The following is a 12,371-nucleotide window of genomic DNA, read 5'->3' as shown; positions in this document are numbered from 1 at the left end:
AATGACAACGAACACTCTTAACTCTAGCTTATATAATAAATCAATACAATAAAGTAGGTAAAAACTCCATTACTTACCTATCAAGTCAAAGGTCACAAAAAATACAACAAACAAATTATGAATAGTTGAAGTGTCAGTAAAAAACCTAACACCAACTTCTAATGGGAATTTAATTTTATCATCTAGAGAATTTAAAAAGTTATGGAATTTCGTCAGTTGTCTAGCTGTGCCATTAAACAAACATAATATATAATATCATCCACATATCGAAACCAATATATGATCCAGTCAAGTATCTTCAGTCGATAGTATTAATATTATAAATACTTAGGTATAAGAGAAAAACTACTAAATATTACAAGGGTGTTTCTTCCATTCTGTTATATGTATAGTATATGTATATGTAATTTAAACTTTAAAATATGATTCTATAAATAATATACATATATGTAAGGTTAGATAGTATGGGCAGGAAACTAGAGAGTGGGAAGACAAGGAGAGAAAATTAATAGGCAGCATCTAAACACTGTCGGCGATAAATCGTAAACACATTAGCACCGCCTACTTCCTGCGCATTATATTAAATCGGATCTGCACAATTTAATTGCTAATTCGTATTACTGCATAAGTTATTTCGCATTGCAAGTTCATTATTTGTAAGGAATCTCATACTTTTACTCTTGAAATTTATTAGGACTCAGATAACACTAAAAACGGCTTTCATCAGCGGTGAACAAGGGTGGATTGAAGAGTGGAGAACCTTTAAAGACGTACTCACTGCACCAATTATTGAGGTAGATATTACCATAAAAATACACTATTACGTATCTAAAAACTGTGAGGTAACCGGCATTTCATAATAATAATTATAAATTTATTAATAAACTACTTTTTTATTCCACTAATAAAAACAGAAAAGTCGATAACCAAAAATTAACGCAATAAAAACTAGTTAATTTCATCGTAATTAGATATGCCAGTGGTTTACTTGGTAGAGTATACATTTTATAACTATGCACTTTTTACTACACTGATACGCCTCTTTGCCTGATTACCTCGCATAAAATTAGATCAATAATGATATTTACTTGTTATCGTATTATGTAAAAAAATATTTTTAGAATATATTACATCATTTTCATCACAGAACAGATCATGAGTTCCCTGACTTTCATCCTAGATCCGGGAGTGCAAAGTTATGAAGTGGCAACTCTAAATCATATTGGCGCGAATCCGATGGGTACGGGTTCAAATCCCGATAATTCAACGGGTTCAAGTGCAAATGGTTATGAAGTTTTCAGTATCATTAAATATCTTTTTACATTTTGTCGCACGTCCGTTTTGAATTGTAATATATAGATATTTCAAGTGGTGGGTTTAGGGGCGTGGAGGCCCGACGAACTGGCTGATTTTGAGGCCGTCACGATAAAAACCATAAATCACTTCCTTTAACAAAAGTTATTATTATTCAGTGATTATTTAAGTAGTAAAATTAGTGGATTTGTTATAAATAACATCAGTGGTTACATTATGGGGCCGTTTCATCTCAGTTGTAGAGATATTGTTATGCTTTGGGTAGGTAATATTTTATACTTACTCAATTTGTGAGAACTACGTTCCTTCTATCTTTAAATATATCTGATAATAATTGTATAACTATTTTGAACTGTTTCAAGGCTCCCCTTTAAATATGTTGACGAATAGATTGCACCATCTACGTCAAAGAATATCGCCGCGGGATATGTCTAAAATTTACTCTCTAAATATAATAGACGATGCTAATTTTTAAACACTCGAAAAGTCATTTTTATATTCGACAATGAATGTTCTGAGACAACATAACATATTTACAGCCATTAATTAATAAATAATCATTTTTTGATATGGCTATTTTTGCATTTTTAATTTATTTATTTTTAATTTGGGGTCCCCTTGTTAGTGCGGGACCCTACTCCGCCAATCCGTAAATCCGCCCCTGATGGCACAAACATTTTACAATGCACCATCATTATATAGATAAATAATCACAGAAACATAAATTAACAGTAGATAGAAAGCGTCAATTAATTTTTTTATCCACAAAAAATACTGACAACGCAGATATAAATTATTATGTAGTCATCGATAATCAACTACACCATAACCGTTCTGGAATCGCTATCAAGTGCTGTAAATGCTGTAATACAAATAATCCGATAAGTAACTCATGTAATAGGAGTTTATGAATTACCATTCTTCAAAGCGGAGGATTACCGCCTCCAATTATTGTTGATCATTCGCCCAAACCGTTAGGTCCTAGACCGGATCCCAATACATATAGAAAACAACACGTGAATTTGTGAATTCACTACGGATGTGGAGGCGGGCGTTTTGCCACTACTCCACTGCGGGTGATAATTTTATTTTAAGTAGGTTTGTTGATTGCCACACTCTGTTGCATGGTTTCCCAAACTATGGGTCGCGACCCACCAGTGGGTCGGGAGCAAATATTGAGTGGGCCCTCGCCACTGTATACACTATACATGAATTGTAAAAAATAATAATAATAAAAAATAATACTTTTATTATTGAAAACCAAGTGCAGCCTAAGATGAACGTACTGTCTGAAATTTCCAGTCATTTATCACTGTTTATAAATGACTTTGACGACTATTTTGGGGAAGAGATGAAAAAGTTTGATTCGTTGCGTTGGATTTGTAACCCATTTCAAGACGACTTACCAACTAGTATGTCAACAAAAGCAAGTGAAGAACTCATTGATTTATCAGAAGATACGTCACTGAAAAATAGTTTCAATCGTAAACAGTTACCGAAATTCTGGCTCTCAGTTGCTGATAATTATCCTTGCCTGTTCGATGAAGCTATGAAAGTCCTCCTCCTCTTTACTACCTCATATCTATGTGAGGTCGGATTTTCGGCTATGGTTAACATTAAAACTAAATACCGAAATAAATTGGATATATCAAACTCACAGCGATTAAAAGTAACTAAAGTTGAAGTTGATGCTAAAACTGTAATGAAGAAAAATAAGAAACAAATACATCCTTTCCCATTGAAATAAAAAACCTTGCAGGTGTAGGAATTTCAGTAATATTTTTTTTTATTTAAGTTGTGTTTCTTATTTCAACAGTTTTTCATTCATATTGGTAAACCTTATAAAAAATATTTTTTTTATTTCAATTAGAACAAATAAGACAGCATTAAATAGTTCCACGACTCGCCACTAGGGAAGACAGCTAAGAGGTGGGTCCCAAGATTGGAAATTTTTGTTAGATGGGTCGGAGCCCAGTCAACTTTGGGAACCACTGCTCTGTTGGATACCGGATATAAGCAAACTGCCGAAGAATTAGACTCAATTTAAGATAATATCACCACATTACCGAAGATCTTTTGGAAATTGTCCAATTGTCCTCGAAACAACGACACGATGTGGATGAAGTAAATCAATTTCGTTGATTAGGATTAAGCTTCTATTATTTATGTGTGGTACACACCTTTTGTATTGTATTTATAATGGCTCTAAAGTCGAATGTCATTCATTAAAAAGAAGAATAATTAATATTATTTTAGTATGTAAGTATAACATTAGCTGTAATTGATTTTAGTATTATTTGTGATTGATTTTTCATCATAGGGCATCACATGGTTTTGGGTACATATTTTGACGCCAACGATTGTCACATTTTGTCACAAATTATTTTACCCCTTGTCTAAATTAGGTCACATTATTTAACCCCTCGTCCCAATCATGTTACATTTTGTTCAAGTGACTTATCACCGGTTTGATAGCAAAGTTTTTATCAATTCTAAAATATTGAGAAAAATTACGTGGCTAGTTTTTTCTGGCTATGAACCCACTCAGAACACAAGAAAATAAAACGCAGAAGATAAGAAAGAAAACACACATAATATAATTTATATTTTTCATTTTCAGGTAGGTAATTATTATGTTATTACACCTAAATGTAATAATTGTGGTTTACGGATAAATAAGTAATTACCTATTTTATATAAAAAAAAAGTAGTATAAAATATTTTTACTAATAATTTTATGATAATGTTTATTCCAGACATGTTCAACACGTCGATCGTGGGGTGGATTTTGGACGATCACAGCCACAAGAGGTGTGTCGTGTAAGCGTAAAAGGCGTGTAGGTACCTACTACCTACATACAGTTGTAATACATATACCTACTAAATATGATTTCATTGATATTTTAAAAGGAAAGCATTAGCCATTCGTATAAATGTATATTTCCATACCAAAAGCATGAAAAACCCCGCGTAAGCTCGGCGTATTACTTGATTCGTATGGCATCACCCGCGGCCTGCCGCAGGAGTGAGAGGAAAAGAATATGTGTATCCGCACCGTTTTGAAGCGTAGTTTCCCTTTACTGTTACGCAGCAAGCTCTTTGCACGGTAGGAGGATAGTTTGACGTTTCCCGACGAATGGAAAGTAAGGTATTTCTTTGTCACGCCTCAATGTCTCCAGCCAAATATATTATATTTATTTACGCTAAACAATAACAATAGATGTGTAGTAGATCACTACAGTTTTGACACTAATTGATCGTAGGTACATAACAGTTTATTCAATAGTTTTAGTGTTTACTGCTAACCATGGGGGGCCGGGCTAAAAGGTGGCCTGGCATGGCGATTTAACAGTTAAGTGAGATAAACACATACCCCTAGGTACTACAACAATTTTTCTATAATAGTTTAAAAAATTCGCTCGCGGCGCTATTCTACTCAAAGGATATTATAGATGGCTCTACGATGCAATTAAATGTGATACTACAAAGGGGGGTTGTGATCAGTGCTTGAGTGCTGACTCGATAATTCAAGATTTATTTAATAATACAAAAAAAAACGCTAAAAAATACACGAAATATCCCATAATTTTACCTCGCTGAACTATAAGGATCCACGGGGTACCAGTTAGAGAACACTACCTACTGTACTGTCCGACAACAAGATTTCGTCGATTACCGGAAATCGCTGTAGTCGACTAAACAGGAGGGGCTTGTTAGTTTACAGTTTTAACACGTGGACAAGAAGTTCTAGTTCGACAAAATAACATCACACTGCACTTAACCTTAGCAATAGGTAGGGGGCCCGCCAAACATCTTGACCTGGGGGCCCGCTTCAGGATGTGGGGGCCATGCTGCCAACACTCAGTGCAGTGTTATTTCTTTATTTAAAATTTGTTGTTATTTTACTTACGTACTTACGTATTTATTTTATTATTAATTTTGTTATCAGTTATTAATTATCATCAATCATGTGAAGTATTGTACAACCTTTTTGAGTTGTCTGCAAACATAAAAACCAATTAGGCTTTTGCGAGTTAGCTACAGCTACATAAAAGAGTTTTGCATGAAATAATAACATACTTGCATTTATGTTTAGTTTTTCGAAAAAAAAAAACATACTTACCTATATGAGTAAGTTATTCGCGCAACGTACTGATTTTGAAACACTGTCTAGTCTCGTGTATGGATAAGTTTAGTACCTATTTGTTTTTTGTATTTATAGATAGTAATTACAAGCAGATCCAAACAGAGGATGATCGACCATGGTGGCACTATGAAAATAAAAGCAGAAAACGCTGGGCTGCATATAAACCAGTCAAAAACTAAGTATATGGTCAGCACACGCGATCAGACCATATAGACATAGGACAGCATGCATATGAAGGGGTGGACAAGTTCACGTATCTCGGATTCAGCCTAAATACCCAAAATAAGACAGCAGAGGAGATAAAAATCTGCCTTATCTCCGGGAATAAATGCTGGCATGCCTGCAAGCGACTGGTGGGGTCGAAAATTCTAGGCCAAAGAAGTAAACTTCTAATATATAAAACAATTATAAGGCCAGTGGTCACTTATGGCTGTGAGACTTGGTGCTTAACTCAAAACGAGGAAAACAAATTAGCTGTCTTCGAGCGTAAAATACTCCGCAAAATCTTTGGACCCACGTTGGAAAATGGGAACTACAGAATAAAAATGAACCACGAGTTGGAAGAGCTGATTGAACAGCAAACAATCGTAAGATACTGTAAGTCCCAAAGACTACGATGGGCGGGGCATGTGGAGAGAATGCCTGAAGTTAGAGCGCCAAGGATCATGACAAAAGTGGCTACCCCAACGGAAGAGACCCAGAGGCCGTCCAAGAAGGAGATGGGCTGACGCCGTAGAAGTAGACTGGCTTCATATAGCTAGACCCGGTAACTGGAGAAGTGTGGCGAGAGACCGGAGTGAGTGGAGAGTGGTTGTGGAGGAGGCCAAATCCCACCCCGGGATGTAGCGCCGTGGAAGAAGAAGAAGATTTATTAATAAGAGTACCTACTTGTACTTTTGAAGTAGGGATGTACCATGTAAATATTCTAATCTACCTAATGTAATGCTTAGTATAAAATATGTAGCTTTGTGAATTGTTTATGTTTATCTCATGCCCATGCTTATAATAATTTGTTATTTAGTTTATTTAGTGGATATTCATAATATTATGTAGGTATTATGTAAGTATCAAAATACATACCAAATTAGTTGTACTACAGTAAAAAAAAAAGAATAAATTATCTTTAACTACAAAGTATAACGTGTTTATGATATAGGTACTAGTGTTAAGGGCTTGCGCAGACAGAGCGCGGTCAGGCGGTCTGCGTTCCGCGTTCGGAGTTCGGCGTTCTTTGTACTGTATGGGTACACAGCCGGCGGTCAGACCGCGCCGGTCAATTGGAACGCTAGAGTTCTGGAGTTCTATGCCCGGAATTACAAAGAACGCCGTGCCTCCCGTCCAGTCCCGTCATAGGAATTTGAGCAGTCACACAACATAGAGCGAAACCACACGGGGGAGTGAGTACGCAACAGCGGTGCTTTCTCACTTCCACTCGCAGTCGGAATATAGCGGTCTCGCATTATGCAGCGCTTGTGTCAGTACAACGTTTGTAAACAAATGGAACGCTTATTGTTGACCGCCACCTGTCTGCTGTCCCTGAACGTTAGCGGTCAACGGTCGGTTGAACGTAGAACTCCGACCGCTCTCTGTCTGCGCAAGCCCTTATCTACCCCTTAGATTCGGCGGAGACATTGATTCTCAAAGCTCAAAGCCGAGACCCTTAAATCTTGGTAAGATCACGTCTCGCAACCATATAAAAACACAAGGTGCACGCACGTGTTGAACAAACGGCATTATTGGTCCTCACTCCTCACATTATACAGCCTTGACCTCTATGTTACTCCAAGTAGGCTGAATGCAGATCCCGCCACACACCTGCGGATTCCAAGTTTACTGGAAAGAAGTATTTAAACCTGGTCACCAGCTTGACGGAAACCCGCAGAGGAGTGTCGGCGTCAATGCCGCATTGCCTTCGCCGTATTCAGATAAAGACCTACGTCCTACGGCTACACGGTTCGAGTTCGGGGCGAGCCTGTTCGCGTTTACCTCCAACGGCTCCGATCGTTCGACCGTCGAGTCAAATATGACTGCATCTGCGTACTCCAAATCTAGAGGGTACATTGATACAAACATCAGAGTTTGTAAGCGGACACGGCAACCATCGGTGGTTGAAGTAATCATGAAGAGACCGGACGCCACCAGAGAGTGCGAAACTCAGTACCTTTGTGGCACAACTTCAAGGGTTCCGTCGCCATGGTCGACCCCCCTCACCCTCAGCGGTGCTACAAAAGCGATCTACGCGCTGCAGGTATCACGTCATGTTAGGAGACGAGGAGGCGATGGATCAAGGTAAGTGGCGCGGACTTGTGCTTTCTATTTGCCCCAATGCTGGGGCGTGACAAAGTGAAGTAAGTACCTAATTGTTTGTTTTTGCCATTGATAATTATTAGGTTATGAATATTGAATAGGTTCCTACCTAGTCCTAGAATTAAATGCCCTTTATCGGAAATTAACACACATGTCTTAAGTTGTATCTAGGTACCTATAATATAAAATAATGTGCCGACAATAATATTATAGTAAGTATAGTAAAAATATTAAGTAGTGGGTAAGTAAGCCATATTATTCACACTTCTGTCCTAATTGGTATCTAATTTTTATTTTAATAATTAAAACAATGCCTTCGTATAATTTATGTATTATTTTATTTAGGGAAATCAGATTATATTGGAAGCTTTGTGGTTACGCAGATAATAATATAAACTAGTTAGGTACCTACATATTGTTCGTAAAAAAATAATAAAAGTAGGTACATTATAGAAAGACATAAATTTAACATGACATGCCAATGTGTACATAATATAGCAATATTTTAATTTAATTTTAATGCAATGTAAATATCGAAAATAGGTAGGTACATTGTACAAAAATATACAATAAGTAAAAGGGTGGTGCAATGAAAGTGACAGTTCGCCACTTTTTGTAAGAACGCGTATTATTATTATCAAAACGTTAACATGCCTATTCAAAAATACATGTAATAAAAAGACATAAATACAAAACTTAATCTGAATGTTGTTTTTATTCATAACTTACCCTTTATTGTCGCACAATATCCAATAAACACTGTAAATGGACACTGAAAACAGAATGTATTTTCAAAACAACCATCATAGATACACACTAATGAGCGGTTTTCAATATGGCTATGACACAAACATTACCATTTAAAGCGATTGTTTTCACTGATCTTTCATTCCCCTTGTGAAACAATTAAATATTTCAATGCTAAATCTGCTAACTGTCCTTTCACGTTTCAACAGATCCTAAACTGGGCGAGTTTGCAATGTTGAATGAATGCATAGATAACAGACGTATATAATAATATCATATACATTTTGTATTAGGTTCATAAGTTCCATACAAGAGAATGTTTCTGGCAAGTGGCGCCATCTATTACCGTGACATTCAACTTTTACTATATTCCAACAGAATCAGTAATAAAATCAAAATACGGGCAAAAATAAATAAAAAACAATATTTCAATTAATAAAATATAGTTTATTGCAATGACATCATGTACAACAGCAAGTTTTATAATAATCTTATATCCTTATTAAATAATAATATAATAAATATCCTTATAATATAATAAATTTAATATAATAATATTATTATTAATAATAATAATAATAATATAATAAATCCTTATATAATAATCGAATTAGAAATAGAAATCGAATAACTATCCTGACCTAAACTAACTATCATTATTTTGGTGCGAAGACAGCAAAGAATCACAAAAAGATATGTTAGTATTGGCCTCCTTCAAAAAAATCCTGTATTCTGCACGATCCAGCGCCAACATTCTCTAGTTGCTTTGCCCGAGCATTTTCAAATCTCTCGTGGCGCAGTATAGCCTTCTCAATTTTGGCCGTCTAGGCTTCTCTTGCCGTCGGGACTTGCGTACATAGTCCGCCTCGCCGGTATATCCTCCGGCATTCTATGCACTTGACCAATCCAACGCAGTCTCTGCATTTTCATATGCCGCGTGATATTTTCGCCCCCACAAAGTGTCTCAACTGTCAACAAATGTCACTTTCTAATATTGACCTACCTACTCTTTAATGAACACCTTTCATCTCGAAAATTATGTCACAATTGTTATTTTTATCATGATCCTCTAATCGGCCACCATTGGGGCGATCTTTGCTATACCGTTTTCTACCATGAACAGATCGGTAGAGCTGCACTCGTATCAATCACGGAGGTTCTTGAGCCACGAAATGCGGCGTCGTTCTCTGCTACGTTTACCAGTGGTACCTTGCATGACAAGTAAGTTATGGAATACTGTAGTTTGATAATGTGGCCCAAGATATTGTAATTTTAGGCTATTTAGGCTGCGCGATAAACTCCTAGGTCCTTTCCCAATCCCATTGTAATCATCACCTTTTGTCACCTGGTCAGCCAAAAGAATTGAGTATGATTAGTAGTGCCATCTATTAACATGACTAATAATATCTGTTAGACAAGAGATCAGGATAAGTGCATGGGAGATACAGGGGTCCCGATTTAATAATGAATGTTTATATTCATCACTTAGGAGAAACTGAAAACATTTATTTTTGTACAAACCCGTAAGCTCAATTTATAATACGACATCTGTGAAATATTTGTCAAATATATTTTCAAAATTGTTATCGTAGACGCAAACCTAAAAAAAAGCTTTCAAAAAGCACAATTTGAGGACGTATGTGGTAATGCAGTTATTTTATCGTTTATATTTTGACCTAATAACCTCAATATAATGTAAAAAAAACTAGCTTTCATTCTAACAGAACTGTATCAAGTATTTTACTCAGAAATTACACGACTTTATATAAATTTTGAAGAGTTCGTCTTTATGTAACGTCTTATTAATGATAACACAATAATTGGACAGGTCTTGTAAGTGATTTCTAAAATTTTCAATATGACCTTGTTAGATACCTACTCCACGATTTAAATCGTACTGTGTACTAATTTAGATATCACCATAATATGTATCGCACCAAACATTATGTTTTTGGGTGAATAATAAACAATGAAATAATAATATTATCAATAATAAAATATTGAGATGCTGGCAAGGTTTACGATTTTAGCCATACAAAATTTCGATGACGTATTTACATGATGTTTCCAACCTGTTGTCATGACAACGAGAAGCAAGCACCGCATAGGACATCAATTCAAAACTACTGGGAAGCGTACGCTTCAATTGCCATATTTCACGATCTATTAGAAATGTTCATATTTAACGTCAGTTAAATTTGAAATATTATTGTACACCATTAATAATGAAGACGTCACGTCACTAAATACAGGTGGTTTGACTTATAACAGAATAATCTTTCTATACCTACTACTTACCTACTTCTTTTTATTGTGCCATCCCCTAGCGGAGGTCGGCCACCATCAGGGCGATCTTAGGTTTGACACCCGGAACAGTTCAGTCGAGCTGCACTCGTACCAATCACGGAGGTTCTTAAGCCACGAATTGCGACTTCCTCCTCTTCCGGGTACGACATGATTTTAAATAGATTTTTTTTAGAAAATTTCTTTATTATAATATCATAAGAAATTTATTCAGAATATAAATAAATACAAAACGTAATGTCGCAAATTAAAATAGCTAAAACTTAATTTATGCAATGACTGTTGAATTCTATTAATTGTAGTCCTGTGAAATTACGAATTACGTCCTTAAGTCTAAACGCATTGTTTTGTCCTTTGTTAAGGAAAGATACATTGATTATTCAACCACTATTTATAAAATGTTTTTGCGTAGTCCTAGTTTATTATACTTATGTAATAATATGATGATGTATCCATTGGAATCCTATACGAGAAGCTCAAAGGACTTACCTTGGGTTGTGGAGTCGAGATGGTAATGATGATTCGTAGTGCTAAATAGATTTTATTTTCACATAATCTTGTTCGGTCAATCATATTACCGCATATATGTAATAATGCAATAATATTAGATACCTACCTACATTATTTTGAAAATATGCATAGTATGCTGCTATGTGAAAATGTGGTGTCAAATTTAATAATAATTAATTTATATAGAACTTATGTGAATGACTTATTTTTACCACCTTTGGCTATAATATTGTATACAGTAAAAATGATGTTAACTCTGTTGAAACCTGGACTCACAGATTATCCGATCGGTTCAGAGAATCGGCGTGCTCGAGGTGTGGTTCAAGACTGGGGATGTTTCTCATTTCATGGATGAACAACAATCAAACATATTTGCCACAATCAAAACCCCAATTACTTGGGGTTATTTTCTAACCGTTTCACAAGTAAGTAGGCTCAATTAAATATAATTGAAAAAAATCGGTTTGTGTACTTATGTACGCGCGTTAGAAGTTATACTTCTTTGGCGTAACAAAACAAAAACAAAACTTGTGATAAGCTAAATTCCTTGACCAGCCCTGAATTATCTTATTAAATTACACACTCAAGAAAAAGGACCGCTTTTTGGAACGCCGTTGGTTTATTTCTATACACCTTCACTTATATTACTAAATTATATAATGGTTTCTCGTTGTTTCTATTTTTAAAGTACCAACTGTCACTCTGACGTTTAATCGTTTGCTTACGTAAAGAATTGCAAATGGCCGACAATAATAAATTCGCTGCCTAGGCAACGGAACAATTCTAAACTATAATATTATACTGTATAATCTTCACGATTGCAGTATCATTCTGTGGCGTAAAGCTAGTGCATTCGGCTGATAACCGAACAATCGGTGGTTCGAATCCAATCGAGTGCGTTTTTTTACGTGTGAAAAAATATAATATTATGTGTTACATGTCACACGCCAAAAAAACACTCTGATCTGATTTCCCAAACTCACCAAAAGAAGTATATCCTAAATTATAATTCTTAATAATTATTATCTCAATTAATATATCT

At 35.5% G+C, this 12,371-nt stretch overlaps 2 protein-coding genes across 3 annotated transcripts in view; one reads left to right on the top strand and one right to left on the bottom strand.

Annotated features, from left to right (window-relative positions):
- Positions 1-8,756, bottom strand: part of LOC147071672 (beta-1,4-glucuronyltransferase 1) — a 228,342-nt gene extending 219,586 nt beyond the window's left edge. The window contains exon 1 of one of the 2 annotated variants that reach the window (XM_085946490.1): positions 8,498-8,756. The gene's annotated coding sequence lies outside the window, so the exon portion shown is untranslated. The remainder of the gene's footprint in view (positions 1-8,497) is intronic. The other variant, XM_085946489.1, reaches the window with a different exon arrangement.
- On the top strand, positions 5,219-8,755 carry LOC147071673 (uncharacterized). The gene is made up of 2 exons (XM_085946492.1): positions 5,219-6,623; positions 7,061-8,755. Exon 2 carries the CDS (start codon positions 7,257-7,259, stop codon positions 7,752-7,754), a length of 498 nt encoding a protein of 165 aa, XP_085802618.1. The 5' UTR covers positions 5,219-6,623; positions 7,061-7,256; the 3' UTR covers positions 7,755-8,755.
- Positions 8,757-12,371: the final 3,615 nt, after the last annotated feature.

This window comes from Rhyacophila brunnea, unplaced genomic scaffold (assembly GCF_057557595.1).
Source record: "Rhyacophila brunnea isolate RB1 unplaced genomic scaffold, BYU_Rbru_1.0 scaffold_2, whole genome shotgun sequence".
Classification (NCBI taxonomy): Eukaryota; Metazoa; Arthropoda; class Insecta; order Trichoptera; family Rhyacophilidae; genus Rhyacophila; species Rhyacophila brunnea.
This window is presented reverse-complemented; position numbering and strand designations above follow the sequence as displayed.